Here is a 16,997-nt window from a genome sequence, read left to right as displayed (position 1 = left end):
AGACTGCTCACTTGAGGGAGTGATATTAAAGGCAAAATTGAAGTACTTCGGCCACACAATGAGAAGACAGAATACCCTGGAGAAGATGCTGATGCTAGGGAAAGTGGAAGGCAAAAGGAAGCGCGGCCGACCAAGGGCAAGGTGGAAGGATGATATTCTGGAGGTGACGGACTCGACCTTGGGGGAGCTGGGGGTGGCGACGGCCGACAGGAAGCTCTGGCGTGGGCTGTTCCATGAAGTCACGAAGAGTCGGAAGCGACTGGCGGAATAAACAACAACAAAAAATGAGAAGAGAGAACTCACTGGAAAAGACCCTGATGCTGGGAAAGATCGAAGGCAAAAGGAGAAGGGGACGGCAGAGGATGAGATGGCTAGATAGCATCACCGATGCAATGAACATGAATTTGTGCACACTCCGGGAGAGAGCGGAGGACAGGAAGGCCTGGCGTGCTATGGTCCACGGGGTCACGAAGAGTCGGACACGACTTAATGACTGAACAACAAAATACTTGCAGTTTCTCTTCCAGTTCTAATCTTGGTATGAGACTACTCATGTGATTGACAGTCTCTGTATACAGAACAATTAGTCTCTCAATCCGACACTTTTAATAACGCTGACCAGAAGGTTGAGTGGTTCTGCTCTATCTTAGTAGGAAGGTCATAGATGATGGTGACTGGAGTACCTGCTCATCTTTCAGGAACCATCTCTAATTGCGATGGGGAGAATCACGCAGAGTTACAGCTTTCCCCCACCCCTCATCAGCATTCATAAGGTGCACTAGGTGAGGATTTGCAGATATAGAGAGCAGTAGGCCAACAACCAGTCCTTTTTTCCCCATCTGCCCCAGGTCCTGCAGTCTTTGTGCTTATTCAGTGTCTGTCTGGCCATTCTCAGGGACTGGATAAAAGGAGAAAGAGGGACACTTATAATAGGTGGTGTTCATCCTCCCAGGCCCCTCTGATTTATAGCCTTAGGGTACTGCTGGATCTGTATCTAGAAGTCTATATTACAACAATGTTCAGAAATGTTGTTCAGCATCTAGCAAGATGGCTGCAATCTTTCTAGCTGAGCAAAATCTAGGTGCTGTTACTCATGCTTTTATAACTTCAAGGTTACACTGCCACATAATACGCTCTATGTGGGCTACCATTAACGACAATCCAGGTGCTTCAACAGGTACAGAATGTAGCAGCCTCCCAAGTTCAGTTTACCAAAAGCACATGAATCCAGCACTCCAGTGTTCACATTAGGACTCAAGTGACTTCCATTTACAATCCCAAAGTGCCTCTTTTAAACAATGAAATCCTAAACTGCTTGGGTCATAGCTCAGAGGTGATATTGTGGGAGTCGATATTGTGGAACGGGCTGGTCTAGTCTGATACAGCACAATATTCTTCATCCATGAAAAAGACTCATAAGCTAGTTTACTCAGATTGCTTTTAATACACATTTGCATCACATCACCACAAACTCCATTTCACCACAGATCTAGGAGGTAGGTTAATCTCATGTCAAATCTTTGATGGGCCCAGCTACTCAAATGTGTACATGGGTGTGTGTGTGGGGAGGGGAGAGTGTGTGCACGTGATGACAAGTCAGTAATGACATGCTTCAGTCTCTAGTATGAACTGATAAACATGAATACATGTTTATACAAGAAAAGAAAAATTATGAGGTCAGATGTCAAAGCTTCCATTGGGAGAAAAATAAGTGTTCTTTACAGATGTACAAGGAAGTAAGCAGCTTAAGTACTTTCACACAGCCCAAGGGGTGGACCATAAATATGTGGTAAAATGGCAATTCACCAGTGGGGGGGAAAGGTTCGCTCCAATTTTTACACACACCTGCTACAAGCTGGTCTTCTGAGCAGAAGCATCCATGAAGGCAAGGGCTGCACTTTGTTAAGAGAAATGACAGGGATTGGGTAGCCTGGGAATAAGTTGGTAGAAGGTATTTCCCACCTTAGTAGAGAACAGAGCAGTTCTTGAACACAGTGTGCATGTGCCACATGCATGGTTATAAGACCAGAATAAATAAATAAATCAGGTTGTCCAGCATGATTTCTCTAACTCCAAGGTTGGCCAGAACATACTTGGACTAAAGATGACAGGATCCAAAACATAGTCCTACACTGAGGCTCAAACCCTGCTAGAGATCATATCACAATCAAGGGATCATTGTTGGGTATCAGTCAAATATGTGATAACAAGCAAAGAGAAGAGCCTCTGTGTTGTCTCTGTAGCTTCTGATAAGCTGGCACCTGGAACTGAAGGGGTTGACACAAAGGCTCTTTATCTCAAAATCCACCTACCCCAGAGATGGGAAGAGCAAGTATTTCATCACCTAGTAAGTTAAGGGCCTTCTGGATTGGGCGCATTCAGTGTTTACAGTTCATAGTTAGCTGCCAGTGAATCTCAACCCACTATAAGCAGTCAGTGGCAGACCTACTTCCCAGCATTCAATCTGGCCACAGCTTTCTGGGGTTCAACACAAGACCTTCTTTTATATAGCACATAACCGAATCTCATATATAATTGTTGCTAAGCCTATGTTGACTCAAGCGCACTCTTTTCAGATACCAATGCTATCATCATGCCATGTGTAGCACCAGTAATACTATTAATGGCAAGAAATATGGCAAGTCATATCCGTACCCTGGACAGTAAACAGGGAGACCTGTACTCCCTCTGGTATTTTTAACAGTATATTTTCAAAAGTGTTATATCTAATAGTATATTTTTCAAGCCTGCCCTTTTAGTTAAGGGATTTAACCTCCCCACCTCTGCAACAATGCTAATTTGCTAGAAGTTCCTACAATTTATCCATGTCCACCAGTGTTTGGCTATCTTTTATTGCCCACTATAGTTATTAGGTACCACAGTCCCTAAGCAGCATTCTGATCTCCAAAAATAGCATATTCCTTACAAAGTTCATGCTACTCCACAAGATGTAGACCACCCATGCCCTGGAGGAGAATTTCCAAGACAGCTCTGTTTTTTCCTAAGATAATTCCGAGGCCAATGGTTGACAGCACAAAATTGTCACTGTTCTCCCCTTGAAAAGGCCCCTCTAGCCTCAACTACTGCCTGCTAGGAGCCTCCCTCAGTCTCTTGGCTATGTGGCTCTCTCCTTGAGTTTGGCCTAGACCGTCCCCGGCCTCTTGGCACTTTAGGATAAGATCCACGTTCTCTGCTCTTGGTCTTTTCCCATCGCCTGCTATCCTGCATTGCATGCTGACTCTGCCACTTGGCTGGCCCCCTGAACTCACTACGGCTAACCTCCACATTGTCTTCCTCTCTGTCTTGGACAAGACTTTTCTGTGCTGGTGTCCATTTCCCTACAACATTCTTTTCCTCTCTCAAATACGTTCCCTCTTTGGCTGGTGAGACACCTCTGGTGCACAGCTCTTTTTTATCTGTGAATGAAGACACACAGTCTTTGCTACAAGATTTTTGGAAGTCTTGGCTGTATCTCCCAGAGCTCCACTGCCCTCTCTCCTTCCTCCAGTTGGGTCTCCTACTGAAGCCTCTGGATTCTCCCTCAACAGCAAGGAGACGAGTTTCTGCTGGTGTCTCCAGCGGCTTGTAATGCAGTTGCCAGCCAGGGCCTCGTAAAGATGGCTTCTCCCCTTGAGTCCTCTCTCTCTTGCTGTGGTGATGTAAGGTAATAGATGGTCTCTCTGATTTTTCAGGCTCATTCCTCAGTGGAACAGCCTTTGCAGTTTCCTGAGTATGTTCTGAGCCTGCTGGTGGCTTCGGTTCCTTCTCAGCATCCATGACATTTTCTGAAATGGCTATATGTTCATGATCAGTGGCACCTGAGGGCTGAGAAGAAAAGAAGCCAAGATGTAGGGCAGAAAACACATACACCTGACATAGTTTGATTCCTAGCCTATGAATGGAAAAGATCTTACAGGAGGAGCAAAATATTGGTGTCATCGAATTCATATTCCCCAAGCTTGCCTGTTACAATAAACCCCTCACCACAGTATGCTGCAAAATACAGCTACCAATAAGAGTTAACAGCACTTTAAGGGACTTCCTGGGATGTAAATATGAAAGCCCTCTCTAGTGGTATCCTCTCGATAGCCCTTGGTGGCCACTAACCTTTTGCAGGCTAATGAAGTAACGATTTCTCTCTGCCTCGGGGTCAATAATGCCGCCTTTCTCCTGTTGTTTCTGGTAGATCAGGCGCAGCTGCTCTCTGTATAGCAGTGTCTGTGTGTCAGGTTGGTATACCTCCTGATGGGAAGAGACACATAATCAGGTAGCTAGCAAGAATGGAGTCTTCTGGCTCTGCCCTGCAAACCTGCTACATGCCTTTTGGAAAGATCCATATTGCAAGCAAAGCATGCAAGAGACACTGGCTATGTTCCCAGAAGGGCGAAGCATGGACAACCGTGTAAGTGAGAACAATTATAGCCATATATAAATGGTTGAGAATATACCAAATTCAGTGTTTTTAAACCCCTGACTAAATCTACTTTTTACTGTGTAATGGGAATGAGGAAGCACAGGAGGGTGAGGGAAGAGAGAGAGGGAGGGAGGGAAGAGAGGGAGGGAGGGAGGGAGAATGAATGAATGTCCTTGTGTTATGGTTGTGGATGGTTTGCCACTCAGTTTCTCCACACATCTATCAGACTTTGCTCATCAGCTGTGGATTAGCTGCGGAAGTACAATCCACCATTTTTCTAGTACCCATCCAACCAACCACACTTTGCAGGAGCACAGAACACCATGCATGTGACTGCTTGGAAATAACTCAGCATAGCTTATTTAGAGAGATGTGGTTGCCTAACGGGACTAATCAGTGAAAGGGTTATTGAATGTAGCGGATGCCTGCATCATTTAGAGGGATGCCACATGAAAGATCCCTTCAGCATGTTTCCTTACCATGGGCTGCTGTGGTGGCGGTGCTGCTTGCAGCGTTGCAAGGTCGTATACCAAAGGCTCTCTGCACACAGGGCACTGCACTTCAATTTCCTGCACAGGAGAAGGTAACGACAGCAACCACCTTAAGCTTGAGCTAGACCCAGACGTGGAATATTTGATTACTGTCCACATACTCTGCCAGTGCTCTGCCTTAGGGGGTAGCAACTTTCCGATAAACTGCCCTTCACTTCAGGGGAACTTTCGCACTCAAGTCCATAATTATCAGCAAAAGATGAACATAATGTTACTGGGACAGCCTTGATAAGGGTGTGTAATAAATAGCCCGTGGGCAGCAAATGCCCCCTACTGTGCTGGCACATGCTGGCCACACAGATTTACAGGGCATCCTGAAATGATAAAAAATATTTTTTAAGGGCAAAAGTCACTATGGAGTGCTAAAATGTAGCTTATAAGCAAGTTACATTTGACCCTTTTGGTGCTCTACAGTGCTAGTGATGCCATTTTTCCTATTTTTTTATTTTTATTGTTAAATATTTTGGGGGTGCCCTGCAGACTGCAGCCCACTGAGGTGGTGGTGGTGGGCAGGGTGCTCCAAGGGGCGAACATGGCTCCTGAGCCTCCCAAAGTTGCCCACCCCTGGCCTAGATCCTGAACTCAACATCCAGGCCTTCTGAGAGCTACTTTAGTTTCATGACACAGATGTTCATCATTCAAGTTGACTTCTTAGATACTACTAGGCCTTCTTAATACAACAGTAAGTTACATCAAAACTAGTGCAAAAATGGCTCCACACTAGAAATTCATCACTAACAACCCTGCCACAAATCTGTTCAATGGGGGGGGGGGGGGGAGAGAAAATTTTATTTCTTGTGTAACTTATATATGCAAAATAGCATTATTACCCAGAGACAAAATTACTCTCCTCCTTCTCCCACCACCAATAGTTTTTGATCCATTCATAATCTTTCCTATCAGGAATTCTGGTACATGTGTTCTTCAAGAATACAGAGCGCACATGTATTTTTTGTTCATCTGTACTGGAGCTGTGAACACCACCTACAGATCTGTAATACTTTATAGTGGCTGGAGCAGGGGTAGATATATTATCTCTCAGGATCTTTAAACCAGATTCTCAGACTTTGCCTATTGATCACAGCTCTGTTCTCACTAGACAAAAGAACCTACAAATGAGAAAGCATGCATGACACTGGACAAGGGGAAGCTTTTTGACATCTAGAGTGGGAAACCTTGTCCGTATGTCACCATGCCATAACTGGAAATATTGCCCCAGTCTCTGAAACCATCTCTGGGGAAAGTAGGTGAACTGCTAGAAGCTGTTGTGGTGAACAGACAACGGACCATTACCTCTTTTGGTATACGTGTCAAAGGCTGTACTCTTTCCTTCTTCTGTACACGAATCTCCTCCTCCATGTGCTCTATATAACTGGCAAGGCAACGTGAATGGAAGTAGTGGTAGCATGGAGTCTTAGTGAAAGCTTCATTCTCCTACACAGTGGGAGACAAAGATTCCCATGAATACAATGGGCCAGTTCACATCTCACAGTGGAAAATTGTGGGTTAATTAACCTACGATTTGCCAGGACGTGCACTGCATGTGAGCCACTTCCGCATACTATAAACAACCTCCAATTGCCCCAATTGGAGGTTGTCAGTGTGACATGCGAACCCAGACTGACGGGTTGTTTACAGCTAAACAATGCAGTGGTTAACCCAACAACAAATCATGGGTTAATGGCTGCTTTTAGCCCCTAAATAACCCATCAGTCAGGGTTTGCACCTCATGTTGACAACCTCCAATCAGGCTGATCAGAGGTTGTTTCCAGTATGCTGAAGTGGCTGGCTGGCAGTGCCCCCCGCGGGTTAATCAACTCACAATCTACTGCTTTGACATGCAAACTGGATCATTATGTTGAGCATTGTGTCAGTATACATTACACTGTGTGTTATTTTGCACATGTACAGGGGCTTTCCTACCTGCCATTCCCACTGCAGCACTTTGCTTCCCTTCGTTAAAAGCTGCTTTTGGGGATGGGGCACTCCAGAATGGCATGCAATGTGCCACACTGGTGTGTGCACGCACGCGCAAGCATGTTACAATGTGGTGGAAATTAAAATTGGCAACCTCCTCATATGTGAGAACAGAAGGCAGAATGGACTTTAGATCCAAGCTAATGGTACTGCCCTGCCTCACAGTGTTAATGCAAAGATTACTGTAATATGTGCAATGCTCTTTTTAATATTATAGAAATGCTGTAATATATACTATATATTATAGAAATGCGTTTTAACATTATCAGGATGCATAAGCTAGCATCTTGAGAACTAAGGTCACAGGGTTCTTGCCCCCCAGCTTCCCAAGAAGGGAAGACAGGCATAAGATGCTGAAAGTAGCTGCTCAACCATTCACTTTGGGTAACAATGGCTTTTTGACAATTGTGTGGTTAATCTGCTACACATAGGTACATCTATTGGTCTTATCTGCCAGACAATTCTGAAAATTCAGAAACACTGCATGTTAGGCAAAACATAAAATTGCTGTTTGGGGGTAAGGAGGGTGTGTATGCATGCCTGTGGATCCTATACAACTCTTCTTTCTGTGGCTGTTAGCCACCATTGCCTTGACCGTCTTGTCAACTGGTGACAGGTTCTAAAGTTTGCAGCATCACGGATTTTCCAATTAGAAAGGCAAGCTTCTTTAATTTCTGACAAGATATCTGACAAATACAGAAAGTGAGCATGCTTGACAAAGAATGATTATTTTCAGCAGGATACAGTTATATTGCAAAGAGCTGTTACATGGTGAGAAAATAAGGATGAAACACAGAATCACTTTTTTAGCTTAGCTGGAGATAAAGCATGCTGGGAAACTCAGTACAATATCAATCCAGTCATTACATGGCATGAAGCCCAATCATGTTTCTTATCTTACCACTGTGTAGAACTTATGAAAACCAGTCTACCTGGTTTTCTTGTGCTTCCAGCTATAAAATCACATCTGATTCCCTCTCCTGCCTAAAGCTGATCACTATAGATATCCCAACAGGTTCTCATTCTGACATTCTTCATGAGTGAGCCCCACCATCAAAGGACTATGCCTACTTGCCATATCAATGCTATTAATTCTTCTGGATCCAACCATGTGAGAGAACAAAGTTCCAATCCTTGCAATCCTTACCTGAAAGCCATACATGCAAATTACACACTGCCCATGAGGGATGTTATTGTCGGTAAGGATTTCCTTTCCTTTCTGTGAAGAGAGGGAGAGCCAGTGTGTCATTTTACACACTAAACCCACAAACAGCCCGAGTCAGAACTATCCCCCATCTATGGGTCTGGACAGCTTTCCAGATCTAGCTGGCTTCTCTTTCCTTTCTGTTCTCTTACCTCTATTAGCTCATATAGCATAGCTGTACCCAGTCGGGCCTCAGTAACACATTGTAGTGTCTGTGAAATCCTAGAATGGGGGCAAAGAAGAGGGATGTCAGGAGAAGAATAGGATAGATATCCACAGAGTTCAGAGGGCAACATTTAAAGGGATGGCTAAATCAGCCAGTTGCAATGACAAGCTGAACACTAACACAAGTATATGATTATTTTAATTTTATTACATTTTTATGCTGCCCCACAGCTGAGGCTCTCTGGGCAGTTCACAATTAAAACCATAAAATACAGCTAGCAAGACATCATATAAAACTTTTACAAGTTTAAAAGTATCACATAAAACCAAAGTAAAACCCAGCAACGGTTACAGCCCAGGGAAAGCCTGTGTGAAAAGGTGTGTTCTCAGGAGGTTCTTAAAAGATGTTACGTTTTCTGCCTCCCGAACTGCATGAAAATGCAGATTAGTCTAATGGGCCACAGCTTCAAGCCTGCTATCCCATCTTCTACAGTAAATACTTCTGAATACATTAAAAATGGTGCTAGGACAACTGAAGGAACTAAAGCGATTGCATATCCTAGTATGATGTGCCACATAGTTAGACTGCTGTTGCTATGGAACAAGAACAGTGAAGGAACCCCACACTGCCAGGCTGTCATTAACATGGGATGAGTGACCCTGTGGCAGTGGCTTGGGTAATGCAAGACTCCTCCCAACTTACCCCAGGATGGAGATGCATTTGGCCAATGGCAACAGCAATTTAGGATTGCCTGGCTTTTCAGGGGCCCCTCTGGGGGAAACAGCGGAAAGGGCAAGACACTTTTAGGTTCTCATAAACTAGAAGAGTTTACGAGAACCCAGAAGAGACGTGGAAGTTGGGGACCTTGTTTTGGATGTGTGTTTTGTGCCTCAGGATACATTATCTCCCTAGTCTCTTCAGTAACTTCAATCAATAACTTCTTTCAGAAAGGTACGATTTAACTGTATTTCCCCCAACCTTTACACATAAACACCACAATTAACCCAAAAGTACATGCTGTATATATGACTACAATTTGGAGTCTTGCTGTGCAGTTTTTTTTCTTCTTCCCCAAATCAGTAACATAGCAACAGCTTGATCCCTCTCCTCCACAGCATAGCCATAAATAAAGAAAAGAGCTGCATAATACACATTTCACATAATATCACAAAGGCAAAGCAAATTATCAGAAACCCCTCTTTGAATAAAAGTGTGCAACAGACCAAACAAAAATTATGCTACTACTCTTTGTACTGAACTGAAAGATCAAGTTTATCAAAACACACTTACTTTTGGATTTGCTCATCCGATAGTCCTCGAGGATTCAGAATGGCTATCTTTGGCACTTCATTTGGATACTAAAAAGAAAGAAAGCTATGTAAAAATGAACAGTACAGCTACATGCCGTGGCAAAATGGCCATACAGGGCAAACAGGGCTTTACCTTAAGAGGCACAGACAGCACAAGAGTGAAACAGACATACTGCAAATCTTGGTCTTCTGCAGTTGCTGGATGTAGGGTGATGGAAATTTCCCAAGGCACAGACCTAGGGTTGGAGGAAGGCTCAAGTCAGGGTCAGTTGTCAGGTAACAGCACTAATGAAGGGAAAATGAAGCAGAAAGGTTGGTGGAAGTGCCTTCCTCTCTTAGGTTGAAAGGAGACTAAAGTATGCAAATAACAGACCTTACACACACGCGTCCTGTATTCTTACCAAGATGATGTTTCAGAATGTGGGTATTCAACATCAGGAGGAAAGAGAAGTAACTAAGACTTCTGGATGAGATCCCAACATGAATCATGGGCTGCAAATATTCAGAATGTGTGTAGGACAGGGTAACTTGACTCCGAAACAGGGTATGAAGAAGGCAGGGGATCGTTTACAGCCTCCTACACTAAGAATCAGGCTCTAGAACAGTGGTCCCCAACCTTTTTGGCACCAGGGACTGGTTTCATGGACTACCCCCCCCCAAATCCCCCTGAGATGGAACTTACCTGGCAGCGGCTGGTCCGGGTCCATCCCAGGGGGATTTTGGGGGGTGGCGGGGCGTAGCTGCGCCTGGACAGTGGACGCAAATAGCATCCGGCATAGCCGATGCCATTTGAGTCCCTGTTCTTCAAGTAATAGGCTATGTAAATCTTTACGTAGCCTATTACTGCAAAGAACACGGACGCAAATGGCGCCCGCTATGCCATTCACATCCCTGTTCTTTGCAGTAATAGGCTATGTAAAGATTTACGTAGCCTATTACTTGAAGAACAGGGACTCAAATGGTGTCTGCTGTGCGGACACCATTTGCGTCCCAGCAGCCAGTGGCCGGAGCTGGCCAGCAGCTCCATGGACTCGCCGAGGAGCGGAGCTGGCCAGGGAGGATTCCGGGGGGGAGGGACGGATTGCCCATCGGATTTCAGGTTAGGCTTGAAAAAAAGACTCCCATGGTCTCCAATGGGAGGGCTTTTGTGTGGATAGGTTATGACAGTGTGGGGTGGCCCATCCACTGCTGCCATGCAGCTCCAAGGTTAGACATTAGAGAATGTGGCCCTCAGGCTGGAAAAGTTTCCCTACCAGTGCTTTATATCTAAGAACCAGCAACACATTCAACAATACTGCAAATACCTGCCATTTTCTTTAGTCACCTGCAGCTCATCCAAATAGATGGACTCCAAGACTTCCACCTCTAAAGGTAGAGCCCTGAAAAGAAAGAAGTTATGTTACACATGGGGCTGATTTTCTCAGGTCTCTCCTGTCTGGACAGCACAAGGTACAGTATTCTAAACTGGCCCTGCACTAGCTGAACAGACTGCTCGCACAAGAGGAACTAGCGGTTCCTAAAATGAGTAGCATTGCTTAGTTCCAGTATGGAGCAGGTCAGTGGCACTCACAGAATGGAGTTCAGCTGACCTGTTCTGGAAATGAGCATTTCCACTCATTTCTAGCATTATTTCAGGAACGGCTAGTTCCTGGGGCACTAGTGAGCCATTCTGCTGGCGCAACAAAACTAGAGGAGGTGCAGCAGCAGTATAGGCTACTACCCATTATATTTTTACAGCATTACTGTAGCAGGCCAGTTCCTCCTAACAGTTATTATGCAAACTGGTCTTAAAGAAAAATAGGCAACACACAAATCGCATTAGAAAATTACATGATCCTTAGTATTTGGGAGCATATAACCCATTCCTCAATGCTGGCATCTTGTAGCAATCCAATAAAATAACTTGAGCTACAAAATGACACTAAATGCTTAGCTGAAAGAAAGCGGGGGGGAGGGACACCTGGGGAGGGCAAAAATTCCAGAATCTAAATCGGCACAATACATGCAGCTTTGCTATTGCTAATGAAAATAAAAACCACACACACATTTATCTGTGACATATCTCTTACAGAACCCTACTTCACTTGGTACCTAACCGGACCAAAGGCTTTCCTTTTCTCTTTTGATTCTGTGGCTCTAGAGCCACATTCTTGTACAATGAGCAGAAACACAACTGTAATACTGCTGGAAAGGGAGGCTGTTACACGGAATATGTTTATAATATCCATAAGGAAAAAGGTGTAGATCTAGGGCTACATCTGAGTCTCAGCTAGAACAACTAAAGCAGAGGAGATTCACAATCAGCATGTGTGATCGGAGCGAGAAGGTCACACATTTTTGGTATTCTTAAAAAAAACACAGAGGATTTTGTCAAGAACTCCAAAGAAAGGAGGAGAAAATGACTGACCAAGCACAGCAAGTTTGTTATTAACCTTGGACACTGATACATATCCCTGCTCATCCAGTCACTGGGTCTGGTTTCCCATCTTTGAAAAGGCAAGAACTGTGATCTCTCTCCGTCTCCCTGGTAGAACGGCGATCCCTCTCCTTCTCATCCTCTGACAAACAACACATAAGGTTATAGCCAATGTCGGCCTAGCTTAAGTCTCACTCATTTAATCGGTTCTACTCTAACTAGGGCTAACGCTGGAAACAACCGAAAGACGACGAAGTGCTTTCTACATGACGAGCACTGCATAAGTAAACAAATCCGCCCGCGTGGAGAGATGGAGGGCCTGGGAAAGGGAAGGTATAGAAATGAAGGAGAGCCTGGGTGGGTGCGAGGATGGAGAATAAGAAGGGTAACCCCAGTTACTTGTTAGTCCTTCACCCCCCTCAGGAAACGGAGGCTAGAACAGGATACAGTTCGCTCTCTTACCAATCCACCGCGCCCTCCTGCTCCCCGGCACCGCCGGCCGCCGCCATCTTGCCTACCCAGAAACGGAACCACTTCGACTCGGGCGGCGCTCTCTTCCGGCGCCAGGAGTTGCTGAGCAACCGCTCGGAGACGCCGCCGGCCTGCGCCTGCGCCGCTAACGGACTAACCAACTGGTTGGGATTCTCCGCCCCGCGCCGAGCGCCCGCGCCCTCTCGCGAAGGCGGATTCCCTCTCCCTCCGCCGGCGGTGGATGCGGAGAATCCTTTCGTGAGCCCGGGGTGAGGAGTTGTGGGACGGAGCTCCGCGTCAGGGATGGGTGGCGAATGGATGGGGGTGGGCTTAAACATGGCTTAAACACGAACCGCGCAATCCTAATCCTCTTGAGTTCTGTGGAGTTTACTCCCGGGTAAGTGGGTAGAGGATTGCAGGCCCCGTTGAACTTAATGGAATTCGCTTCTTAGAAGGCGTGTATAGGACTGCACTGTGAAAACAACAAAAGAGGCTTGCGTGGCTCCTTAGGGCTCAGTCCTAGGGTAGTATCGAATGTTAGTCCTATGCAGAGTAGACCCATTCAAATGAATGGGACCGAAGTTAGTCATGACTAACTTAAGCCTCATTCATTTCTGTTGGTCTACTCTGTGTAAGACTAACATTGTACACTACTCCTATGCACGCTTCTACAGAAAAAAAAAGTCCTACAACTCCCATGCTGACTGGGAATGCTGGGAGTTGTAGGACCTTTTTTCTGTAGAAACATGCATAGAACTACTCCCTTAAAGGCTAATGCAATATTCTTTGTGGGGTCCAGACATGGTTGCTTTCCAAGTTGCTTCCAGACTGTCATTATAAAGGTCGTTTATAATAGGAATTAACTAAGGGTACAATCCTGTGCATGTTTTAGATAGAAAAAAGGCCTACAACCCCCAGCATTTCCCAACCAGCATAGCCAGCCTATGCTGGCTGGAGAATGCTGGGAGTTGTAGGACTTTTTTTCTGTCTAAACACACATAGGATTGCACCCTAAGGGTGCTTCGAAATGAAGGGCTCATCACACTACCAATAAAAATACATAGCGCAGCTATTCCATCTTTCCTTCCTTAGTGGCTTTCTGCAGTATGGAAAAAGATGGAAGAACCAGTGGGAAAACATAGGTGGGTTACAAATGGAAGACGCTGGTTGCCTCCAGATAGAGGGCTTCAACGCTAGCAATCGGAAAGCACTGTGCAGCAATTCCATCTTTTCTTCCCTTAATGGATTTTCTATGGTAAGGAAAAAAGATGGAAGAAGAGGTAAGAAAACATGGGAGGGTTATGCATGGAAGAAAATATCTGCACACCCACCATCGTAACATTCCATGAACGAGGCAGGGGGTTGTTGTTTATTCGGTCAGTTGCTTCCGACTCTTCGTGACTTCATGGACGAGCCCATGCCAGAGCTTTCTGTCGGCTGTCACCACCCCCAGCTCCCCCAAGGTCGAGTCCGTCACCTCCAGAATATCATCCATCCATCTTGCCCTTGGTCGGCCCCTCTTCCTTTTGCCTTCCACTTTCCCTAGCATCAGCATCTTCTCCAGGGTATCCTGTCTTCTCATTATGTGGCCAAAATACTTCAGTTTTGCCTTTAATATCATTCCCTCAAGTGAGCAGTCTGGCTTTATTTCCTGGAGTATGGACTGGTTTGATCTTCTTGCAGTCCAAGGCACTCTCAGAATTTTCCTCCAGCACCACAGTTCAAAAACATCTCTCTTCCTTCGCTCAGCCTTCCTTATGGTCCAGCCATAGGATACCTTGGGGAATACCATTGCTTGAACTATGCGGACCTTTGTTGTCAGTGTGATGTCTCTGCTCTTCACTATTTTATCAAGATTCGTCATTGCTGTCCTCCCAAGAAGTAAACATCTTCTGATTTCCTGGCTGCAGTCAGCGTCTGCAGTAATCTTTGTGCCTAGAAAGACAAAGTCTGTCACTGCCTCCACGTTTTCTTCCTCTGTTTGCCAGTTATCAATCAAGCTGGTTGCCATAATCTTGTTTTTTTTTAGGTTTAACTGCAACCCAGCTTTTGCACTTTCTTCTTTCACCTTCGTCATGAGGATCCTCAGCTCCTCCTCACTTTCAGCCATCAAAGTGGTATCATCTGCATATCGGAGATTGTTAATGTTTCTTCCAGCGATTTTAACTCCAGCCTTGGCTTCATCAAGCCCAGCACGTCGCATGATGTGTTCTGCGTACAGGTTGAATAGGTAGGGTGAGACTATACAACCCTGCCGTACTCCTTTTCCAATCTTAAACCAGTCCGTTGTTCCATGATCTGTTCTTACCGTTGCTACTTGGTCGTTATACAGATTCCTCAGGAGGCAGACAAGATGACTTGGTCATACCAAGAACCATACCACCAAGAACTTGCCACAATTTGTTATGATCCGCACAGTCAAAGGCTTTAGAATAGTCAATGAAACAGAAATAGATGTTTTTCTGATACTCCCTGGCTTTCTCCATTATCCAGCAGATATTGGCAATTTGGTCTCTAGTTCCTCTGCTTTTCTAAACCGAGCTTGTACCTCTGGCAATTCTCGTTCCATGAATTGCTGGAGTCTACCTTGCAAGATCTTGAGCATTACCTTACTGTCATGTGAAATAAGTGCCACTGTTAGATAGTTTGAACATTCTTTGGTGCTTCCCTTTTTTGGTATGGGGATATAAGTTGATCTTTTCCAATCTGTTGGCCATTCTTTTGTTTTCCAAATTTGCTGGCATATGGCATGCATCACCTTGACAGCATCATCTTGCAAGAATTTAAACAGTTCAGCTGGGATACTGTCATCTCCTGCTGCCTTGTTATTAACAATGCTTCTTAAGACCCATTCAACCTCACTCTTCAGGATGTCTGGCTCTAGCTTACAGACCACACTGTCAAATCTAACCCCGATATTATTATCCTTCCTATACTGATCTTCCATATATTCTTGCCACCTTTTCTTGATCTCTTCTGCTTCTGTTAGGTCCTTGCCATCTTTGTTTTGGATCATACCCATTTTTGCCTGGAATTTACCTCCGATTTTTCTAATTTTCTGGAAGAGGTCTCTTGTCCTTCCTATTCTATTATCTTCTTCCGCTTCTGCATATTGCTTGTTTAAAAATAATTCCTTATCTCTTCTGGCTAACCTCTGGAATTTTGCATTTAATTGGGCATATCTCCCCCTATCACTGTTGCCTTTTGCTTTTCTTCTTTCTTGGGCTGCTTCCAGTGTCTCAGCAGACAGCCATCTTGCCTTCTTGATTTTCTTTTTCTTTGGGACGTTTTCACATGATTAAAAACCTCATCTGGAAGTAGCTCCAATCATAATCCTGCATGTTTCCCTGCTACTTTTATCTTTTTTCTCACTGCAGAAAGTCTGTTAAGGAGGAAAAGACAGAATAGCTGCACAGTGCCTTCTGAGTGGTAGTGCTAGGAGCTGTTGGTCTAGAGCACCCACTTACCCATCCTCAGCATATTTATACTTCAATTAAAATCCAAAATTTTAATTAAATATTTATTTAGTAGGAAGTCCCAGTGAATTCAGTGGGACTACAGATCGCCCTAGCTAACCAAACTAGGATTGCAGCCTTATTGTGGTTTAGGCTTTTGTAGTAGGCACAATTCTCTTTTCCCTGTTCAAATGCATGTGTTCCTCTATCGGCTTGGTCTAGAGGAAGCAGAGGCAAAGGACCAGGTGGTGTAGAGTAGTGTGCAGCCCTGTGCATATTTATTTGGAAGTAAGTCCTTCTGAATTTAGTGTTGCTTGTTCCCAAGTAAGTGCACGTAGAATTGTAGGCTTTGATTCCCCTCGCCCCCCAAAAACAATAGAGGATCTTGTGGCACCTTTAAAGACTAAAAAAACTGGTTATGGCATACATTTTTGTGAACTATTGTGGTGTAAAATATTTGCTGTAATGAATTCGTTAGTCTTTAATGTGCTACTAGCTTCTTTTATTGTTTTAGAGTGTTAAGTAATTTTTATTCTCTTATTAGATATAAGTGAATATTTTCAGTTCATTTGGATTGTTTCTACTCCTGAGTATCCTGGGTGGTGTGGGCCGTCCATACATGTAAATTAATGAGATGAGGGAATAAACAACCAAATCAGTTAACAAGTGGATGCTGCTAATGTGGGAAAATGGTGCTGTGGAGTACCTCTAGTTGCAGCTAGTTGGATGCCATTGTTGCTGCAAGGAGAGGAAGCCCTTCAGTACTGCAAGGCAGGTGGGATCCGGCACTCTTGCCACTGCTGGCTTGCGGGAGCTGTACCTCCACCTGGGGGACTTCTACTCTGCCTCCTTGCAGACCCAGGTCCAGCCAAGCACCACCCCACTCCCAGCTGCAACACCTGTGGGAGCTGGGGCATAAAACCTAGGCCTGGTGGGGGTGGGACCTCCGCTGGCGGGTGTTGTTGCCAAAGGGGGCGACACCAAAGGGGGTGACACCAAAGGGGGTTGCCCCTTTGGGGGAGCAACTTCGGGG

General features: G+C 44.9%; 1 protein-coding gene across 6 annotated transcripts; it reads right to left on the bottom strand.

Annotated features, from left to right (window-relative positions):
• Positions 1-1,422: 1,422 nt before the first annotated feature.
• RNF25 (ring finger protein 25) lies at positions 1,423-12,580 on the bottom strand. Of its 6 annotated transcripts, none has more exons than XM_084805702.1 (11): positions 12,501-12,580; positions 12,055-12,180; positions 10,927-11,001; positions 9,756-9,858; positions 9,603-9,670; positions 8,299-8,368; positions 8,090-8,161; positions 6,259-6,399; positions 4,894-4,983; positions 4,108-4,242; positions 1,423-3,825 (listed from the first exon to the last, which is right to left on the bottom strand). In XM_084805702.1, exons 2-11 carry the CDS (start codon positions 12,081-12,083, stop codon positions 3,091-3,093), a joined length of 1,518 nt encoding a protein of 505 aa, XP_084661828.1. In that variant the 5' UTR covers positions 12,084-12,180; positions 12,501-12,580; the 3' UTR covers positions 1,423-3,090. The 6 variants fall into 6 exon arrangements, with proteins under 6 accessions (XP_084661828.1, XP_084661862.1, XP_084661846.1 ...); XM_084805736.1 differs by having other exon boundaries at positions 10,947-11,001; XM_084805720.1 differs by lacking the exon at positions 4,894-4,983.
• Between the last annotated feature and the right edge of the window lie 4,417 nt (positions 12,581-16,997).

This window comes from Heloderma suspectum, chromosome 1 (genome assembly GCF_057233095.1).
Source record: "Heloderma suspectum isolate Gila_16-S chromosome 1, 16-S_ref, whole genome shotgun sequence".
Taxonomy (NCBI): Eukaryota; Metazoa; Chordata; class Lepidosauria; order Squamata; family Helodermatidae; genus Heloderma; species Heloderma suspectum.
The sequence above is the reverse complement of the archived record's forward strand: the minus strand, read 5'-3'. Positions and strand labels throughout refer to the sequence as shown.

Bases quoted from the DNA above. Each gene is read 5' to 3' on its own strand.
- RNF25 (XM_084805691.1), bottom strand. From the start codon at position 12,547: ATGGCGGCGGCCGGCGGTGCCGGGGAGCAGGAGGGCGCGGTGGATTG. The intron at 8,369-9,602 runs GTAAGTGTGTTT...CCCCCATTCTAG, and splicing joins TCGGATGAGCAAATCCAAAA to GATTTCACAGACACTACAAT. The intron at 4,984-6,258 runs GTAATGGTCCGT...TCTCCTGTGCAG, and splicing joins TGACACGTATACCAAAAGAG to GAAATTGAAGTGCAGTGCCC.